This window comes from Schistocerca piceifrons, chromosome 2 (assembly GCF_021461385.2).
Source record: "Schistocerca piceifrons isolate TAMUIC-IGC-003096 chromosome 2, iqSchPice1.1, whole genome shotgun sequence".
Classification (NCBI taxonomy): domain Eukaryota; kingdom Metazoa; phylum Arthropoda; class Insecta; order Orthoptera; family Acrididae; genus Schistocerca; species Schistocerca piceifrons.
Window position 1 is genome coordinate 735,393,949 of NC_060139.1, and position 20,872 is coordinate 735,414,820.

A 20,872-nucleotide genomic window follows, 5' to 3' on the forward strand; every position below is an offset into this window, starting at 1 on the left:
TGTGGCACAATAAGACGAGGAGAACCCCTGACCCAAACGGCAATATCCTCCGTTTGTGATTTACAATGAAGTCTAATGCAAACTTTAGCTCCATTAGCAGTGTCTATGAGTTTTTTAGGCTATACCTGCAATTTCCACTCTACTTCCACCAGGAAGAACGTGCAGGAATCCAACCAATGGCTGCGATGTTACGAAATACGGTTTCCATTTGACGGCGGCCATTGTCAAGACCGCTGGGAGCGAGGCGCCGGTGCGAGATGCAGTGATAATGCGGGGGGCCAGGCTGTAGCTGCAGCCGTACTCTCAGACGGCCCAAGGCCGGCGAGCTTTACCTCGGCTCAGCTCTTATAGGACTGCGGCGGCCGGGCGACCCGGTAGTCCACCACCAGACAGCACGCAGCAGGCAGCATACCATGCCGGCACGGGGCGCAGCTCTCTTACTGTTGGCCGCGGCGCTCGTCGCCGTGCGCGCTGCCTACCTGAAGGAGAAACGTGAGTACGACAGCGCGCCGCTCCACCGGCTGTGGAGCCGCAACAAAGTATATCACTCCGCTTGATGTCCCCCTGGAGAAATGACTACTTGACATGAATAGTTCTTCGTACCAGGTGTCTTTCCGCACGCCACAACGTTATTACATTGTTTGTAATTCGGAATTTGTTTGCATATTGTGAATATTACTCGATCGTAATTCTTGGCAATAGCTGTGATGCACATCGAGTTTTCAGAGCATACGGGAAATGCAACAGACGTTTTCAATACTAATGGACATTTTGAAGTTTTCCCATCTTGGCTGTTTCTGACAACAAATTAGTTTAGTATATCTTGCATAACTGGCCCATTTTCAAGCACAATAGGTGTCTGTGGGTGGCGCAATTATCCTGTTATTAATTCGTCAATAGAGCCGATCCAAATGCGAGCATATAGCGTCCAAGCGCCTAAATTAAAAGCGGAAATCTTACCGCGTGCTGTAATAGTCATATTCATAACTAATGCTACGTTATAGGACAACAGAGCTGCTCGCTTAGTCGTTGAACAACAACGAAAGGCCGGCCGCGGTGACCGTGCGGTTCTAGGCGCTCAGTCTGGAACCGCGCGACTGCTACGGTCGCAGGTTCGAATCCTGCCTCGGGCATGGATGTGTGTGATGTCCTTAGGATAGTTAGGTTTAAGTAGTTCTAAGTTCTAGAGGACTGATGACCTCAGATGTTAAGTCCCATAATGCTCAGAGCCATTTGAACCATTTTTTTTTAAACCAAAGACTGCATCAGACAGCAGACATTTGCAAATTAGGACAGTGCTAAGTACTTCGGATACTCAGCCGGCCGCTGTGGCCGGCCGGTTCTAGGCGCTTCAGTCCGGAACCGCGCGGCTGCTACTGTCGCAGGTTCGAATCCTGCCTCGGACATGGATGTGTGTGATGTCCTTAGGTTAGTTACGTTTAAGTAGTTCTGAGTTCTAGAGGACTGATGACCTCATATGTTAAGTCCCATAGTGCTCAGAGCCATTTGAGCCTTCGGATACTCGCTGGCCTGCACGACTTCCGGTCGACCTCTCAGGCAGCAAGGACTTTTCGTAATATATTCTACAGCTTGTTCTTGTATTTACTGTTTCGGACTGTGGCTAGAACCGCACGACTGCTACGGTCGCAGGTTCGAATCCTGCCTCGGGCATGGATGTGTGTGATGTCCTTAGGATAGTTAGGTTTAAGTAGTTCTAAGTTCTAGGGGACTGATGACCCATAATGCTCAGAGCCATTTTTTGAACAACGGAAGCTGTGCTGTTAACACTAGTAACTTGAAATCTGCCAGTAACTGGGAACCACTATGACATTTCTTAAGCGGCATGTTTGCCTTCTTTGATGGTGGTCAAGATTTCTTGGGAAGGCAAGTCCAGTGATACAGCTCTTGTCTACTTAGCAACAGCCTTGACATTTCCTGTACCAAGTGTGTCTCCTGTGGGACGTCAGTCGCATGTGCTCTGGTTTTTCGACAGATTTTTACAATTTCAGTTTTGCAACGAGTATCCTGAGTCAGCTCGAACAAATCTTGCAGTCACATCTTTCGTATGACACCCAATGTGGACGGAAAGCGTCGGGTTGTTTCCCCGTTACGAAATAAATTGTTTGTAAATTGAAATTTTGCGTGGCCATTCGATAGAGCGGTTCCAAATTAGTATAGTGCAAAATTCGTTTTATCGATACACATTAAGAGGGACAGTACAACACGAATAATAAACACTACTCCAGGAGTGACAGAGCAGCGCTGCTTACGGCTGTAGAAGTCAGCAAAGGCCTGAGTAGTGCAGTCGCTGCTACGGTACTGATTATTCCTCGTGTTGTACTGTCCCTCTTAATGTATATCGATAAAACGAATTTTGCACTACACTAATTTGGGACCGCTCTGTCGAATGGGCACGCAAAAATCCGCTTAAAAAATCATTTAATTGGTAACAGGAAACAAGCTTATGCTTTGCATCCATGCTGAGCGTCGCATGAAAGACGTGATGTACAGGATTCGTTTACGCTGACTCCATCTAGACATTGCAAAAACTAAATTGCAAGTATCTGCCGAATACATCAGAGAAAATGCGACTGATGACTGCTAAGAGATACATCCTGTACGTTGTAGCTGGCACCACAGGTCCACCTCCATAGATAATTAAACACCAGAAATCTCACTACTCAAACAACACTGAGATGTGTAACTTGGGTCAAACATTTCACATTTCTGTGCTATTTTTGGCGATGTTTTACTGGATACATTAACCAACACTATAACCTTTTCTTTCTAATTGGTAGTTAAGTATTTCGACAGATGACGATGGTACGAGCGTTAACTGTTCACCAATATGGGGTCTCCTGCGTATTGCCATTCGACGGTAGCATTCTGTCAATAGCTTGGACCGGTCGTGAAATGTTGGTGTTACTTGTGAGATTACGTACGTACGACCTCTCTTTGTAACAAACTGGCGTTTACAGAGACCACTGAGCAGTCGTCACTCTGAATATGAACACATCTCCGCAAAATTTCCCTTTTTCTCTGCTGGAATTTCAACAGAACCAAATCACACGTATTAAGTACATACAGAGTTCTTTTCCCTCAAACACATGTGAAATAATTGATAGAATCTACTATTCAGTTTCCCATACAACGCATTGAATTTTGCTCGAAGGCATCCACCGGGCAACTACAAATATTTAATTCATAAAGCCTTTCTCACCCGAAGCAGAGGAGGCTCTGCTCACAAGAATGTTAACAAGAGTTAAGTGCTCAGACACTGGAAGCGGATGATTTAAACACTTGAGCTCATTTTACTGTATTTAAAGCAGGGAAACGATACTCTGCTAGTCGTACACTTTTACTCAGAAATTTATCTGGTAAGCGCTCGCTAAGAGTTCTAAATGATGTGAACAAGAACAATCGCGGTCACACAATGTGAGCGAAACTCTAGGACCCTTCGCAGATGATGTTGCTCTGTAAAACAGAGTTTTGCCGTTGATTAACTACATTCGAAAACGAGAACGCCATAGACAAAATATCTGTTAGTTGCATTGGACGAAAATTCGATAATCCGATGCTCATTGCTGATGTAAGTAGGGGTCTTCTGCCGTGGAGCCCCACAAAGTACTTGTGTCCCCGTCAGCATTGTACTCCGTCGTCAGATTTGCCAGAAACGCCGCCTACCCTGCTTCACCGAGCGGACAAGCTTCCGACCTCCACACTCTGTGATGAGGCGTGGATGTTCAGTACCTTCTCGTCTATTAGTATTCTGTGAAGTGGAATTCAGGAAACCACCAGCAAATCACATTAAGCCTAGCCAGTATACCAGATCGCAATGTGCTCCATGAATTCCCTGCACGTTCCTTCAACCACTCCCCATGGCTGCTCGCAACGGGAGCACACTGGCACTCAATCAGCTCCGCCGTTTCCGAAATCCTCACTCCCAGGCGCCGTGACGTAAGAGTCACACCTTTGTCAAATTCGCTTATGTCAATGAATTTCCTGATTTCTTGCCGATGTCATCCGCGAATGACTCTCAGTCCGTCTCTGCTCCTCTTACATCCAATGCTTACCGCGTCGCATACTCACTAAGTCAGCGGGCGGCATTCGATCTCGCTGGGCAGTGAACATAAGTTTTGGCTCATGTATGTCTGTGTGGACGCTGTGTTGACATGATAGTCGTTTTTCTGTCAGAGTGAGTCAACTCAAAGAGGTCTGCCCCGGTAGCTCAGTGGTCAGCACTACAGAATGTAAATCCTAAGAGCCCGGGTTCGATTCCCGGCTGGGTCGGAGATTCTCTCCGCTCAGGGACTGGGTGTTGTGTTGTCCTAATCATCATCATTTCATCCCCATCGACGTGCAAGTCGCCGAAGTGGCGTCAAATCGAAAGACTTGCACCCGGGCACCGGTCTACCCGACGAGAGGCCTTATCCACACGACATTTACACGTATTTAACCTCAAAGAGACAGAATGGACTCTGATTGCAGCTCCCGCCAGTGTGTGTGTCGACAGAGAGATTTCACCCTTGATATATGGGGCTAGGCTCGTTTTTAGAAACGTGATTGTGCAGGCGTCAAGGAAGTACTAAAGCCAGTTAGCGCTCTTATAGGGCTTGAAAATGGACTGACAGGGATTGGCGAACGCTAAAGTGTATTTTACATTCCAAACACCATACGTAAATGTCAACTACTGCAGAGCCTTGTAGTTAAAAAGGAGAAGCAAATGAAAATTGAACACCCCCCAAAACGGCACCATGGAATGGTTCCATTCAAACTTAATCACCACACGCATTACGATACTTATCCCGCTGGGAGACGAGATGATCAATACCTGTTTCGCAGGACGCAGTCGGCCTCTGACGAATCCACAACCTCACCCACTCCTGCACTTCCTCGTCCTATTACAACCGACATCCACGCACGTCTTTCTCCAAGTCGCCAAAAACGTGAAAACCAAACAGTGAAAGATCCGGACTATACGAAGGATTCTGCAGTACTACTGTGGTGTCACCGCCAGACACCACACTTGCTAGGTGGTAGCCTTTAAATCGGCCGCGATCCGTTAGTATACGTCGGACCCGCGTGTCGCCACTATCAGTGATTGCAGACCGAGCGCCGCCACACGGCAGGTCTAGAGAGACTTCCTAGCACTCGCCTCAGTTGTACAACCGACTTTGCCAGCGATGGTTCACTGACAAAATACGCTCTCATTTGCCGCGACGGTAGTTAACATAGCCTTCAGCTACGTCATTTGCTACGACCTAGCAAGGCACCACTACCAGTTACTATTGATACTGTAAAACATGTACCGTCATGAGCGACGTTCACGATTTATGGATTAAAGTTAGGCATTCCACCAGCTACGTCCGTTTTTTGCTAAAGTCTAATTTCCTTGTCCTGTTCCAGACCTCACGCCAGCCTGCGTGAGCTAAAACGCGTGCATTTCGGCTTCCTCTAATAATACGGTGTTGGCTCTCCTGCCAACCCACAACAACTACCAAACCAAAACGCTGAAGCGTAGTCTACATCTCATTGTCAGAGTGGACGTGGGCGTTATCGTGCCTCAGGAAGACTGCCTCCGACAGCAACCCTGGGCGTTTTCAGTTTATGGCGCATCGCAGTTTCTGCAAAGTGTCTTCATAGCGCTGCGTATTGATTGTGGTTCCACGCTCGAGGAACTCGACGAGCAGAGGTTCCATGATGAAGGTCATCATGGCCATACCGGAGCTTGTGTGAATAGCTTTGGATTTCCTTGTGAGTTTTTCCACTGTTGCCTATGCCGCTTGCCCTCGGGCTGTCGGAATGCTGTCGTGTGGAATCATCCTGTTGCACTACTACGCCTGCCCCACACACTGACAACTGAATGAAGGCTACGACTCAGCGATTTGGTTCCGAAACACTGCAACATCCTCCTTGCAGCCCAGATATTTTGCCGTATGGTTTTCACATATTTGTTGACCTGAAGAAACGCGTCGCTTTCAGTCAGTCGAGGAAATGAAAGAGTAGGTGCAGTTGTGGATCTATCAGCGGCCGACCGCATGCTACCAAACAGCAATTGATCGTTTCATCTTCCAGTAGGATAAATGTCTTAATGCGCGCGGTGAAATGAAATGAAAAGTTTCTATGGAGATGATGGCCGGGAGTCCCCATCTGAGGAAGTTCGGCCACCGAGTTGCAAGTCTTTTCAATTGAAGCCACATTGCTACTTGCGTGTCGATGATGATGGGGACAACAAAACACAAGTCTCCGAACGGAGATAATCTCCGACCCGGCTGGAAATCGATATCGGGCCTCTGTATGGCAATCAGACAAGCTGACCACTTAGCTAAGAGGGCGGACCGCGTGCGGTGATTACTTTTTAATGAAACCGTTCCACGTTGCCGTTGTGGCAGGGGTTCAGCTTTAGTTTTACTGCACCTCATACAAACATGGGTAATGAGACGAAATGTTGAGAAACGATAAAGTCGCGTATTGCATCATGCAGCTGCTCAGAACCTTGTGATAAATAGAACGAGTGCACGGTATCGATTAAAGAGAAACACATAAGATGGCCGTTGGTCTTTGCAGCAGTGAAATATTTTGTAGTGATGAGTCACACCATGTGGGTATCTTTCGAACGAACGACAATGCATGCCAAGAGGCTGCTGATTGATGGCGGTATTCTCTCCAGTACCAGACGACTAAAATGCTCCAGAGAAAAAGAGCACAAATTTCATAAACACAAATACGTTTCCAGTCTCTTCTTAGTTATTTCCTTCTTCTTCTTACGTTAAGCTCACAAAGACTTGCTGTTATCAATTTCCATACGTTGTCCATTAATGATCTCATTCTTTCTTCCACATGAAGGTTTCCGAGTAATTTTGCGTCCATTTGAAAGAGCATTTCCTGTAGCTACTTATGGCTTTATTTTCACGGACAAAGAAGTTCAATGGAGTACGACTTCCGTTGTATTTCAACTCATGCATTTGTAGCTTCTACATCTACATCTGTATATTCTTAACAAACCATTGTGAAGTGCATGACAGAGGTCGTTTAGCATGTTACCACATCTTTGGGTCTATTCCCATTCAAATCGTGTATGGTGTGGGGAAGAATGAGTGCTTCAACGTGTTCGTGCTTGCTGTAATTAGACTAATCTTACCTTCACAGTCGCTATGGGAGCAAAAGGTAGAGGACCGAAAAATATCTCTTTATTCTTCACTTAATATCGGTTCTCGAAACTTTGCAACTAGGCTTTCGCAGAACAAATTGCTTCTATCTTCAAGAGTCTGCCAGTTCTGGTTTTCCAACATTTCCGTGATGCTGCAGGTGTCAGTCATGCACATCTGTGACCAATTGTAGCACTCTGTTTGTATACGTTCCATATTCCTCGTTAGTGATATTTTGTATTGCTATTAAATATGTGGTGAAATAAACTGAAACAAAAGAGAAATAGCCAAGACAGATAAAGGGAGAACCGAATCTATGGTGAAGCATTATCAGGAGAAAGTCTAGGTTGGAGAGACACTTGTCACTACGTACAGGGACAGTAAATTTGACAATAAGGGGAGCTGCGTGGAGGACAACGACGTATGTCACACATAATTCAGTACACTGGATGCAGTAAATGTCAATGATGAACGCGGAGATAGATGTGTTAATCAATTGCAAGCCAATCAAAACACTCAGATTTCACGAAAACACCTGATAAGAAAAGAGAGTTAGCTCGCACGAGAGGAGACGTGTGTGTGTGTGTGTGTGTGTGAGAGAGAGAGAGAGGGAGAGAGAGAGAGTGAGAGAAAGAGAGAGAGATTCTTCACAGATTACGAGAGGGAAGAAATATGGGAAAAAGGGGTGAGAAGAAGGGAGGTGCAGCAAGATGTAGAGATAAAGAACGGAAAAAGAAAACGGTAGAGAGCAACTATCTGACCTTCGCGAAACAGATGCGGTGTCTCAGGCGCGTAATTTAGGCGGCAGAAAGCCTTGCGAATCGTTTGCGGCTTTTTCATGGTTACATAACGGAATCCCGTGAAGTTAACATAGAGGGCAATTTTCCGTGTTCTTATTGCCCAGTGAAGAAACTACTGTTTCACAACTAAGTGCTGTCTCGTATCGTGCTGAAAGTATCAACGAGTAATTGCTTTCAGAAAGCTCATAGAAACTCAAGGTCGCTTTTAAGCAAATTACCAAAATCATGGTTTCATCTGCTCGTCCATTCGGAAAGTGATGAATATGATTAACCCTCTAAATCCGGGGACAGCCACATGGTGTGATCTCACGAGGTAGCGAATCGTCCGCTGCGCTGTAGACGGAAGTGATGTTTCTGCGAACTGATGTCAGTCACGAGACTAGACACCACGAAATAAAGTGCATACAGTATATCGGCAACCTTTTTTTGGATCCGCTATCAGACGTTGGCTAAGTTAGAAGTATGTATTTCGTGTTGATCGTTTTGTTTGAACTTATAAATTGTTACATGCAGAATTAATGTTACGTAACCAATTTCGAGAACATATTATTACATCTGCATTCTGAAAAGAAACACCAAACTATGGTAAATAATAATAAATTTTATTTTACAGTCTCTGAGAACCCGACGTTGCTGAGGTATTATTTATTCCAATTCCATTACTTAATCTCCTCCACCCCCTCTCTCTGTCCACCTCCTCCTTGCCTCTGCCTCTGTCCATCTCCTACTATTTCCTTTCTCTGTCTATCTCGTCTTTCCTTTCTCTGTCCATTTCCTCCTCCCAGTCTCTCTGTCCATCTTCTCCTCTTCCCTCTATCAGTACTACTCCTCTTCTTCGTGTCTTCATCTTTCATTCCTCTGTCTATTTTCGCCCTTCCAATCTCTTTGTTCATTTCCTCCTCCCCCACACCTGTGTCTATCTCCCCCTCTCCCAAACCCCCGCATGTTACTATCCATATCCTCCTCTCACTCTCTGTCTGTCCATCTCTTCCTCTCCCCTCTCTCTCCACGTCTTCACCTCAAACCTAATAGGAGGTTGTGGTTCTTATCCCCACATGCCCACAGTATTTCTTTCAAGATAGCAAGTAATATGTGTACGAAGTTTGGTTGAATTCAATCCAGGGGTTTAGAAGGAGCTTTTCACCCACGGCTTTGTTCACATACACGCATTTCATATGTATTTAACATATTTCACACACGTATGTACACATATTTCACCTGTGTCTCTAGCGAATTTCACCCTGCAGCTTTGTTTTCACGCAGCTCAATGTCTGTCACGTCATATCACATAAACTGTGTGTTAAACAGTGATATATTTTTACAATTGCATTCAGTGGTACATGCGAATATTGTCTGCAACACGTGTTATGCAAGGGGTAATTAGTTTAGAAGTAATAAATTAAAAGGTCATGCTTCATGTGGCAGGTTTACTGCATCAACAATGAAAATGTGGTAAGAGATAACATTTTTCCTTTGATCATTTTGTGGAGGTTGTCAGTGTGAAAAAGTTTCGTAAAGGTTTTACACTATGTGTGAAGCTTGTTGCAAGACACTTAGTGTGGATGAATAAATTATGGGTATTAGCATGTCGTTGGCTACACTGATTTTTCGTTTTCACCCTCACCACTTTGATAAGTAGATGTTTCTTTCCCAAACAGCGATTTTTTCCAGACAGTAAGTGATACGTGTACAAAGATTGGTTGAAATTGGTTTAGTGGTTTGGAAGTAGAAGTGGAACATACATACGTACATACACAGTACTTACATGAACACAAAAACCCACTTTTATTATATGTATGGATGTGTGGATACGGATCGCATGATTCCATGTTTTATAGTAGCTATAATTTTATTATTTCAGTTCACTCAAAATCTACAGTCTAGGAACAGATAAACTAACAAAAATATGACCGGAGTTGATCATTTCAGTAGAGGTGTGTTTATATATTATTTTACGCGAAGCACTTCATCAGAAACTGAAGAAATGAAAGAGTAAAAAAATTTACATTTTGACTGTCTGGTTTACATTTTATAATTCTGCGTTGTTAACAATGAATCGCTTGAAAATTTTGCCTCATAGCGAGATCATGCTCTCATTCTTTCGGCTTAAGACGGGTCTCGGCGCTACTGGGTTAAAAGTTAAATTTTGAATTAAAACAGGTTCATTCACAGTTATTTTCTTATAAAAGCCACTAACACGAGGGAAGTACGAAAACTGTAGTCTTCCCACAAAATAAATAATTTAGGACGCGAAAGAGCAACTAATAAATAATCATATCAGATAGTAAAGAGGAGACATTGTTTCTTCTTTCTTTCAACACAAATTTTTAGACTGTAATTTCGTAGTTACGGAGTACTGCTTTTCGCTGGTCGTAACGTTGGTTTACGTAACTGCATAGGGTTTCTGCTGACCTTAAACGTCTAGGACTCCGTTATTACAGAGCCACATGGTAATATCAATCGTGGCAGCAGATTTCAGTAACGATGCCGGAGAATAGTTTCAACACCGCAAAGGCTTCAGCAGGATGGCATGAATTTATACCAACATGAAAAACAGTTGTTCAGTGACCCAATTAAAGTTTCAAACTACTACAACCATAAAATCAGCATTTCAGTTGAACAAATAAGCTCTAAAGTGCAAGCCATGTAATTAATAATACGTTCAATTACACTCCTGGAAATGGAAAAAAGAACACATTGACACCGGTGTGTCAGACCCACCATACTTGCTCCGGACACTGCGAGAGGGCTGTACAAGCAATGATCACACGCACGGCACAGCGGACACACCAGGAACCGCGGTGTTGGCCGTCGAATGGCGCTAGCTGCGCAGCATTTGTGCACCGCCGCCGTCAGTGTCAGCCAGTTTGCCGTGGCATACGGAGCTCCATCGCAGTCTTTAACACTGGTAGCATGCCGCGACAGCGTGGACGTAAATCGTATGTGCAGTTGACGGACTTTGAGCGAGGGCGTATAGTGGGCATGCGGGAGGCCGGGTGGACGTACCGCCGAATTGCTCAACACGTGGGGCGTGAGGTCTCCACAGTACGTCGATGTTGTCGCCAGTGGTCGGCGGAAGGTGCACGTGCCCGTCGACCTGGGACCGCAGCGACGCACGGATGCACGCCAAGACCGTAGGATCCTACGCAGTGCCGTAGGGGACCGCACCGCCACTTCCCAGCAAATTAGGGACACTGTTGCTCCTGGGGTATCGGCGAGGACCATTCGCAACCGTCTCCATGAAGCTGGGCTACGGTCCCGCACACCGTTAGGCCGTCTTCCGCTCACGCCCCAACATCGTGCAGCCCGCCTCCAGTGGTGTCGCGACAGGCGTGAATGGAGGGACGAATGGAGACGTGTCGTCTTCAGCGATGAGAGTCGCTTCTGCCTTGGTGCCAATGATGGTCGTATGCGTGTTTGGCGCCGTGCAGGTGAGCGCCACAATCAGTACTGCATACGACCGAGGCACACAGGGCCAACACCCGGCATCATGGTGTGGGGAGCGATCTCCTACACTGGCCGTACACCACTGGTGATCGTCGAGGGGACACTGAATAGTGCACGGTACATCCAAACCGTCATCGAACCCATCGTTCTACCATTCCTAGACCGGCAAGGAAACTTGCTGTTCCAACAGGACAATGCACGTCCGCATGTATCCCGTGCCACCCAACGTGCTCTAGAAGGTGTAAGTCAACTACCCTGGCCAGCAAGATCTCCGGATCTGTCCCCCATTGAGCATGTTTGGGACTGGATGAAGCGTCTTCTCACGCAGTCTGCACGTCCAGCACGAACGCTGGTCCAACTGAGACGCCAGGTGGAAATGGCATGGCAAGCCGTTCCACAGGACTACATCCAGCATCTCTACGATCGTCTCCATGGGAGAATAGCAGCCTGCATTGCTGCGAAAGGTGGATATACACTGTACTAGTGCCGAATTTGTGCATGCTCTGTTGCCGGTGTCTATGTGCCTGTGGTTCTGTCAGTGTGATCATGTGATGTATCTGACCCCAGGAATGTGTCAATAAAGTTTCCCCTTCCTGGGACAATGAATTCACGGTGTTCTTATTTCAATTTCCAGGAGTGTATTTCTTGATGTGCTGTTTTTCTTTCCCTTGCCATACGCGCACACGTACCGTTACCAGTACTTATTGCTAAGGGGCGGTGGTTATGCAGCTGCCGAGCACTCATAAGGCGGTTATTATGGTGAGCTGTAGGAGTGAAAAGTGAACGTTCCTTACTGTTCTCAAGAAGTCTTGTTCGTTCCATGTAACATTTAGTGGTGGTTGAAAGATAAATGGGTAGATTGATAAGTTTGTTAAGAAAATAGTAATAAATTTTTGAAAAATATTTGTCAACATATCCACCTTTGGAGAGTACACACAGGACAAAGAAATGATCCCATTTTTCAGTCAATTTTACGAGGAGGTGTTGCGAAAATCTACTATATACGCCTACCTGGGGGTAGCATTTCGCTTGAAGAAAATTACGTGTCATCAGAAGTTAGGAATAGGGAGGCATCACTTGACACTAAACAAGGAAAATGAGGTAAATGAAGAACCGATCTAATAACCAACTGACGCAGTTCCACCGTTCCGTGTGGGCTAAAACGTTGTCCTCAAGAAAGAGCAGTTTCAAGAAAGAGCATTTTCATTTTGCCAGTCGTGATTTTACAATAAACCTTTAGTTTCAAGGCAATCCAATAACGTATCTCAGTAGGGGCCAGTTAATATTCTCTCTTTGTAAGAGTAATGTGTCTGGTGTTCACCCTGTGGTTATCAAAAAGCAATGTTCGTCATTATATTTCTACCTCGCTAAACAGTCATTCGTTCGTGTTGTTTCTTATTTCATGGGGTCAGATGTATGATGATAATTTCACGTTCCGTCTGCTGTGACGAATCTCTGAAAAAAACAGCTGTGAATAAACACAGCCAGGCTCTGCAATTTCAATTTTCATCCTTGACATATTTGGTTCAAACATTATGCCATTAACATCTCAAATTTTTGCTTAAAGAATGGAGTACACTCGTTCATTTGTGATGTCTATGGTATCACTTATCTGAAGCACTTTCATTTTGTGAGATGCTTCTATCATATATCATATAATGAAATTAATCTATAGTTTCGCCTATGATGACGTCAACAGCCCGGTCGGTGCCCTCTTCAACTGGTATTCTTCTGTGATCACGTATAAATACGTACACTAATCCAGACGTTAACAGTCTTAAATACCATTTCAAACGCTGCCTGAGTGTAAGCCTGTTCTGATAAGTTTGAGCAGATGTAGAATCCTTCGAATAAAACCGTTTAATTGGAGCACGAATCTCACTCTTGTATTTCATATGTCATATTAGTCGCTTCTCTTAAATACTCACCGAATTCATGTGGAACTTTCATGAAAGCGTTGGTCTTTCTCTATCCTGTGGAGTTCCTACAGCTGTCGCCACATCCCACATATCTGTCGCCATTGGTTTCTATCCACCCATGCGTCATCGTCTTCTTCTACGTCTCTTTTTCTCACAAAAGCGTTACAAGAATCTTACTTATCGGCAGTGGTACGGCGTAGCGAACTATGTCAGACTCAACAAACTACCGTCTAACGACTGTGTAATTACAGGCTAACTGGCGACGCGGCTACAGTAATGACCGCAGAGACCGTGTTCATCGATTAATACAGACGGCTCAGTTTAGTGACAACCTTGATATTAGCGCAGTGTAGCCCCCCTGGTTACGACCCTGAACAGTAGCCGGTCGGACTGCAGTGGGCGTATGAATATCGCGAAGGACAACAGCGAAGGGCAGGAGCGTTGACCACGGTTTGCTGCTGTTTGCAATTTACGGTCTCGTGTGTGCGATATACTACGGCTGTGATGTGTTGTTTATAACGTATACCCGCTACGGTGAATCCAGTTACCGGAGGCGATAGCACAACAATAGAAAAAAATGCTAAGAAATTGTGTGCGAAAACGCTACCTCCAGCTGTTAGTGACCCTGAGTGAGGTGATAATTCCCGACAGTCAATATACAGGAGAGTAGGTAATCCTGGTATGTTACGAAACCATATGATGAAGATACGATGTTAGGCATGACACAGTCTATCTGGAATCGCAATGTTCTATTAATATAGGTAAAAAATTACGCTGTGTGAATGGTATTCTGCGTAGCTTCTCTGTGAAATTTAAAGCTGATAGGGTTGTGTGACTACTATCTGACAGCGTAATCGCAGACGTTTTACATCATATTTTTTGGATCGTATTGGTCTTCATAAATTTCCAGTATTACATACCTAATTACGTCACGTTGATCGTAGATTACAATCTGAAAAAAATGGTTCAAATGGCTCTGAGCACTATGGGCCGTAACATCTAAGATCATCAGTCCCCTAGAACTTATAACTACTTAAACCTAACTAACCTAAGGACATCACACACATCCATTCCCGAGGCAAGATTCGATCCTGCGACCGTAGCAGTCACGCGGTTCCAGACTGAAGCGCCTAGAACCGCTCGGCCACAGCGGCCGGCATTACAATCTGATTTTCCGTCTCTTTTAAAATGGAGTCAACTGTGGCAATTTGCTACACATCTTTCATAAACGTAGCCAAGCACATGATAAGATCACACTACGAATTTAACTTAATCCCTTCACAATACTGTCGAGCGAAAAAAGTCGATGCAATAGAACAAGCCGTCGTAGCTGCTCTATAATTTATCTGTAGTGATTGAAGACTGAAGATCTCAAGCCCACACAATGACGACCTACTTAAGCCACGTGAGCTGACATTATCCCAGCGGATATGTCTCTCGGTTGTGGCGCCGCTCCTGGCGAGGAATGGTTGATGGAGACGTCGCGCTTGGTGTACAATTCGACTGGTAGTCGATGTGCTCGGGGAGCTGTAACAGATTATATTAGGCGTCGCTGTCGAGGTGTGAGACTGTTACAGCAAGACTCAATTTCATTCTGCACATTCTGTCTCAGTCTCCTGGACTTCAGACTATACAAGGTGAGTCACTAATTATTGCCACCTAGAATAACTCCGAAACAACAGGAACCATAATATGACGTTGGTTTTTTGTTGCTAGGTGGGATCCCTTCAGAGATATGAAGGTCAACTTTTTTATTTTATTTTATTTTATTTTTTTAGTGGGATGCTATAGTTTGTTACTTATTTCCTAATTGCGGCCATCGAAACGAATGCAATGATATGTAACAGTACGGTATTTGAAGGTCAACGAAGGTCAAAAAGGTCCATTTACAGAAAGTGTTCGAAATGATGACCATAGGTATCAATGCAGTGCTCCAATCTTCTTATCATGGATTGAGTGATATTCCTTATCACATCGGCACTTATCGAAGCACATGCCCTGACGATTTTCTCTCGAGTATCTTCAAGTGTAGTAGGAACGTCTTTATAAGCAATGTATTTTACGAATCCCCACAGGAAAAAATCCAGAGGCGTCAAGTCTGCCGAATGAGCCGGCCACGACACATCTCCTCAGCGTCCAATCCAACGATCTGGGAATTGTCTCTGCAACTCATATCTAGCCATCAGTGAAAAATGTGCCGGACACCCAGCGTGTTGATACCACATTCTATTCCTTGTTCCTAGAGGTATTTATTCCAATAACAGACGCAATGTTTCTTGCAGGAATGTGGTGTACTTCCTACCATTAAGATTTCCGTCGATGAAATAGGGGTCTACAATTCTGTACCCTCTAATCCCAAACCATACATTCACTGACCACGGTTTTTGGTGTACAACTTGCCATAGCCAACATGGATCTTCAGTTGCCCGATAAAGAATGTTATGCAGATTAACATTTCCATGGTTCGCGAATGTAGCCTCGTCAGTAAATAAAATCAATTTAATAAATGTGTCATCCCTCTGAATCTGAAGTTGAGCCCATCGGCAGAATTCAATGCGACGCGTACAATCTGTACCAGTTAATTCTCGGTGAAGACTGATATGGTAAGGATGATATTTATGGCGATGCAGAACAGGAACAACACTACTCTGGCTCATCCCAGATTCCCTTGCTATCTGACGCGAACTAGAGTGGCAAGAGCACCTATTTCCGTTTCCTCGTTAGTAAATTTCGTTTGCCAGATATGTTTCCGATGCGTTAAAGATCCAGTTGTTCTCATTTTATCATACACATATTTAAATGTACGACGTGTAGGGTGAGTACGTTGAGAATATTTGTCAGCGTGTAAGCTCTAGCTCTCACTGCTTTTCGTTAGCATTCTCCGTAAATGAGAAGCATATCGACTTGTTCTTCGAAGGAATACATCATTCACATTCGCTTGATTCAACGATGGCGGTTCACATAGGTCGAGATACAGAGGTGAGCGGCATTGTTGTCGGTTGCAGTACGAGCATACACGTGCTTCGAGCTTCAAAAAACATGTATCCTGCAAATTATGTCTCTCAGTTGCTTCTGTAGAATTTGTCGCTTACCACCACCATCAGCCATGACAACTCGAAACATATAGCATAAAAAGTCACTAAATAATCCGTTACGATCACACTTCATGCTCACATTGGCTACGACATTTGTAGCAGCGCACTATGAACAGTACTTAACACTCATTGCCTGCCGGAGGATGCTTGACCTAGGTGCGCAGAACAAATCTTAAGTCGACAGCAATTGTTCGTGACTCCAAATATAGCCAATCAGCGCTCATTCTGTTTCCATGTTCAGTCCTCTGTAAACTTCCGTCATACTTGGGCGTTCTTTCGTGTTTTACGTGCGCAAAATGACGATTGCCATTCTTCTATAGTATTCTGTGGGTTCTGTGAGTTATCTGGTAATGGTTGAAACACCTAGAAGGCGCGAAATATTTGACGAGCAGACAAGCGACCTCATTTTTCAAGTGTACTCCTTTTCAAAACATGAGGCAGATTAAGGCGAGCCGGCCTGCGACTTTGCCACGTACAGGATAGCGTTGTAGCGGCCTGTGGCGATATTGGTCCACAGACTGTCAGATGAATTGTACAGGAGGACAAGCAGTCTCAGCAGATAATTGTAAATATGGAATTACGGTCTCCAGGGAAGAAACATAGCATCCCAAAAATGCGTAACAGGAATAGACGACTTCGATCAAGATGTTTTACGTTGGAAAGTTATCAAATTTTATAAGAATGGTGGGTTGCCCGTGGCAGTGAAACTGTTCACTGTTATGCGTGAAACTACTGGGTTTAAAGGAAGTGCAAGCTCAATCCAAAGAATAATGAAGAACATCAGCCTTATATATGTAAACTCTAATGACGGACGGAAATTTTTAATGGAGTGAAGTGATATCGCTGCTCCTACGATGACGTTTCTAAGAGTAATGCGTGAATTCGTATTAAGAGAGACGTCAGCAGTGTTTTGTTTGGACCAGACTTGGGTAAATCAAAACCACGCTAGATATTTTAGTTGGAAAACAACGGAGGGAGAAGGCGGCTTGAAAGTTCCAGGGCGTCTTACGTCACGCCGGTTCCGCTGCTACCGGATTTGTGTGTAAAAGCAAACTTGTACTCCGGTCAAAATAAAAAACAAGCTCTGACTACCATTCCGAAATGAATGGAGAAACATTTCGAGAATGGTTTCAGAATCAACTGTTGCCTTATTTGCATCCAGGCTATGTCACTCTTATGGACAATGTAAGCTATCACTGTGTTATTCTCGACAGGCCTCCCACTACAAACAAAAGAAAAAGTGATATTCTTTCATGGCTGCGAAGTAATAATACAGGACATGTTGAAACACAAACGAGCGCAGAGCTGCTCGAGTTCGTTGAGATTTCAAAAGGCAGCGGTAAAAATACGGCACTGATTCCATAGCTCTGCAACATGCCTACAGTGAGATACGAGCACCTCCTTATCATTGCCAATATCATCCAGCAAAGTTGGTGTGGGCACAGGTTACGAGATTTGTGGCGGATAAAATACTACGTTTAAGGTAGCTGACATTGAAAGACTGAACCATGAAGCAATAGACAAAATCACCGTTGCTGATTGGGGAGCGCTTGTACGTCACACTGACAAACTGTAAGAAGGAGATTCTTGGTTGTTAGAGACTAAACAATGTATTCATTAATTGTCAGTCTGGTACCCACAACCAGCGAATCTTCACGGAACATTTAATTTCTTGTCAAGCTGCCTGCACAGACGGAAAGTAGTTCAGAACACAATCTGTTGTGCAATGGAAATTTTATTTTGCTTATCTCGCTATTCTGACTACAACACAACGTAATTTAAAATGTTGTTCAGGTACCGTGGATATTTTAGAACTGACTCTTTCGACGTTTCATTAATAAAGTAAGAGGCAATTGAAAGTATAATCCGCTTTTTAAGATGCATTTTATTATAGAATCCATTGTGCAGTGCGAAAATCAGTATCATTGGTTTCTTTCCATGTCATTACGGCTGGTAAGGACTGAATACACATCCCGTTTTGTAATGTGTATCTCATACTTATTGGGTACACTCAGTAAATTTATCGTAAACGATTTTTAGAGCACAATGAACGAGACCGTAGCGAGGTACGTTAACCATCCGCTATTGTAGCTGTCTGTATCGTAGTTGTTGTCTCTGTACTTTCAGCCGAGTTGACAACGCAGCATCCCTTATGAGCTGTGTGCCCAGAAACCGTTAACGCTATCGCTGACTATAGTAATGAATTAAAATTTTCATCCTGATAGTTTTACAATGACGCTTTCGCTCACTCTGCTACATGCCCCCACTTTCCTTTGGACAACTTGATGGATGGTACGTTTGATATAAACATTCGAATCAAATATTCTCGCGGCACCAAGAACATCTAATGAAAGTAATCTTCGCATAATTAGATCGTTCTTTCCGAAGAATCGGCAGAAATAGGCATGATTTGCGTTTAAAAACATTTATTTTCTGGGGACTAATATTTGTGTGTACGATGCATACGATAACATGGTCTGAAAAATCGGTGCTGAAAGCTGATCATGAATCATGCCATGCATTGTTATTGCATCTGTGCGGTTTTAGTTGGACTTGTTTTCCTACAACGAGACTTAAAATTTTATTTCTTTACTGACATAAGAAATTTGCGAAATTTACTTTTCTACCTTTCTATTTTTCCTTACTGATTTACTTACCTTATTAAACCTCCTAGTGTTATCATTTATAATACGGAAACAAATAAAAATGAAAAAAATGCGGAATGAATTTGGGAAACGACCACAGGTTCTTTGCTCCCCAGTCATATGCACTGGGTGCTTTTGTTGAATAGCATTTACTTTGTGAACACACAAAAGACAGACGTAAAAGTTTGTCTCTTCCATTTCTAGGAACATGTACGTTTCCGGATACCATTTTAACAAGATAATAATACGTTGTCGTCTACTTCTCTATGAATAGATGATGAATGCAGCTAGCCGCTAACTTTGTGTAATGTCTTGTCGGTATAGACGTGTATCTGTTGCCTTTAAGACCCTTTCACCTTCACACATAAATCTACACAGTAATGTAAGGGCCTCCCGTGTCTTGGCTGATCCGTGATAAGACAGGCGAAAGGTTAGACTGATGGAGGATTATTAGTATTATCTCTATTTTTATTCGCTCTCTCTCTTTCTCTCCTTTATCTATGTACAGTTTTTACGTGAAATCAGCCAAATAGGATCTTTGGTGGAGTCCTTCCTCTTGGTAATCAGCGGCTGGCTTGCTGTAAGAGATCTTTACATTTATTATTACTATTAAACACTGTATTCAGTCGGGAGAATCAATCGTGTGGACAATTTGTTCCTTTTACGAAAGATTGCGAATTCCAGATGTGTACGAAGCCTTTTTGGACGATTTAACACAGACTCAGTGATTGCAGGCTCTCTTCGACACAGCTGAAACTTCACCACTAATTACAGGGCCAACGTGATCATCAAATGGTTCAGAAAAAACTCATTCGTTCATTCACTCCGGAACAAAAAGTCACAAACCTTATTTATGAAGGAAATTGTGTATTAAATCCATCTCCGTTACATGTCCAGATCTCCGGTGATTCCATGTCTTAATTATTTTCCGTTTACACTCTCTTTCTATTCAAACAAACCGCTAGTGGCACAAAAGTTAATTCGCTCGATTTAGCGAGAAGAAAATCAGAATATGTAATTCTCAGAAATACGTCAATGCCTCAATCCCTACTCCAGAAACTGTCCTAGTTACCACTCTAACAACCATGGAGAATGCATATATGCATCTCTGTTATTTCAAAGAATAAACGCGCTAGAAAATACTTTGGCGTCGTCTAGCTGTCGCCGCATATGTTACGAGAAAATCAGATCAGATACTTTTCCAAAGTGAATGAATGTGGATGGTTTGATTGACAATGATTAATTGGTGCGTGGTAGAGGGTATTTTCTGTGGGGACATTACACCATATGCGTTGATGCAAAATTCTCAATCTTCATTTATCTACGGACCCCGTAAATTTTGAGTCGACTGCACGTCATGAACTTTAGGAGCTTTTTTCTCAGAAACGGAGGAGGGCTCTTAAGCCAAGATATCTTAAAGCCTTTCATTGTATGCCGCACGTAAGGGACTTACCAAGCAGAGGACGAATCGGCTGTCAGCGTGTGAGTCCTTCCTCTTGTGAGCGAAGTTGTCAGTTAAGGCGCTGGACCCTTATTAGGAAGGGACGGAAATTCGAACGTCCGTTCACTTCTTTTGCCTAAGTAGGAATGTCTGCCTGCAGTATTCAACTATTATTCCGCAAGCGCCAACCTAACATTTTTTCTATTCGTCAACGAGATCCAGAATACAGTAGATGAGCCGACTGCTGAAGAAGACTTCAATACCTACGAGGTGTGGCTAGAAAAAAACCGGACTAGTACTGGTGAAACAATAAAACGAATGCAATAAGGCTGAAAGTCGCGTGGCCTGTCACGTGACTCTCGCTCCGCCTACTGCTC

At 43.9% G+C, this 20,872-nt stretch overlaps 1 protein-coding gene across 1 annotated transcript in view; it reads left to right on the top strand.

The window, feature by feature from the left end:
• The first annotated feature begins 321 nt into the window (after positions 1–321).
• Positions 322–20,872, top strand: part of LOC124777358 (circadian clock-controlled protein daywake-like) — an 88,681-nt gene continuing 68,130 nt past the window's right edge. The window contains exon 1 of the mRNA XM_047252732.1: positions 322–492. Within this exon, the coding sequence (XP_047108688.1) occupies positions 414–492 (79 nt within the window). The 5' untranslated portion in view covers positions 322–413. The remainder of the gene's footprint in view (positions 493–20,872) is intronic.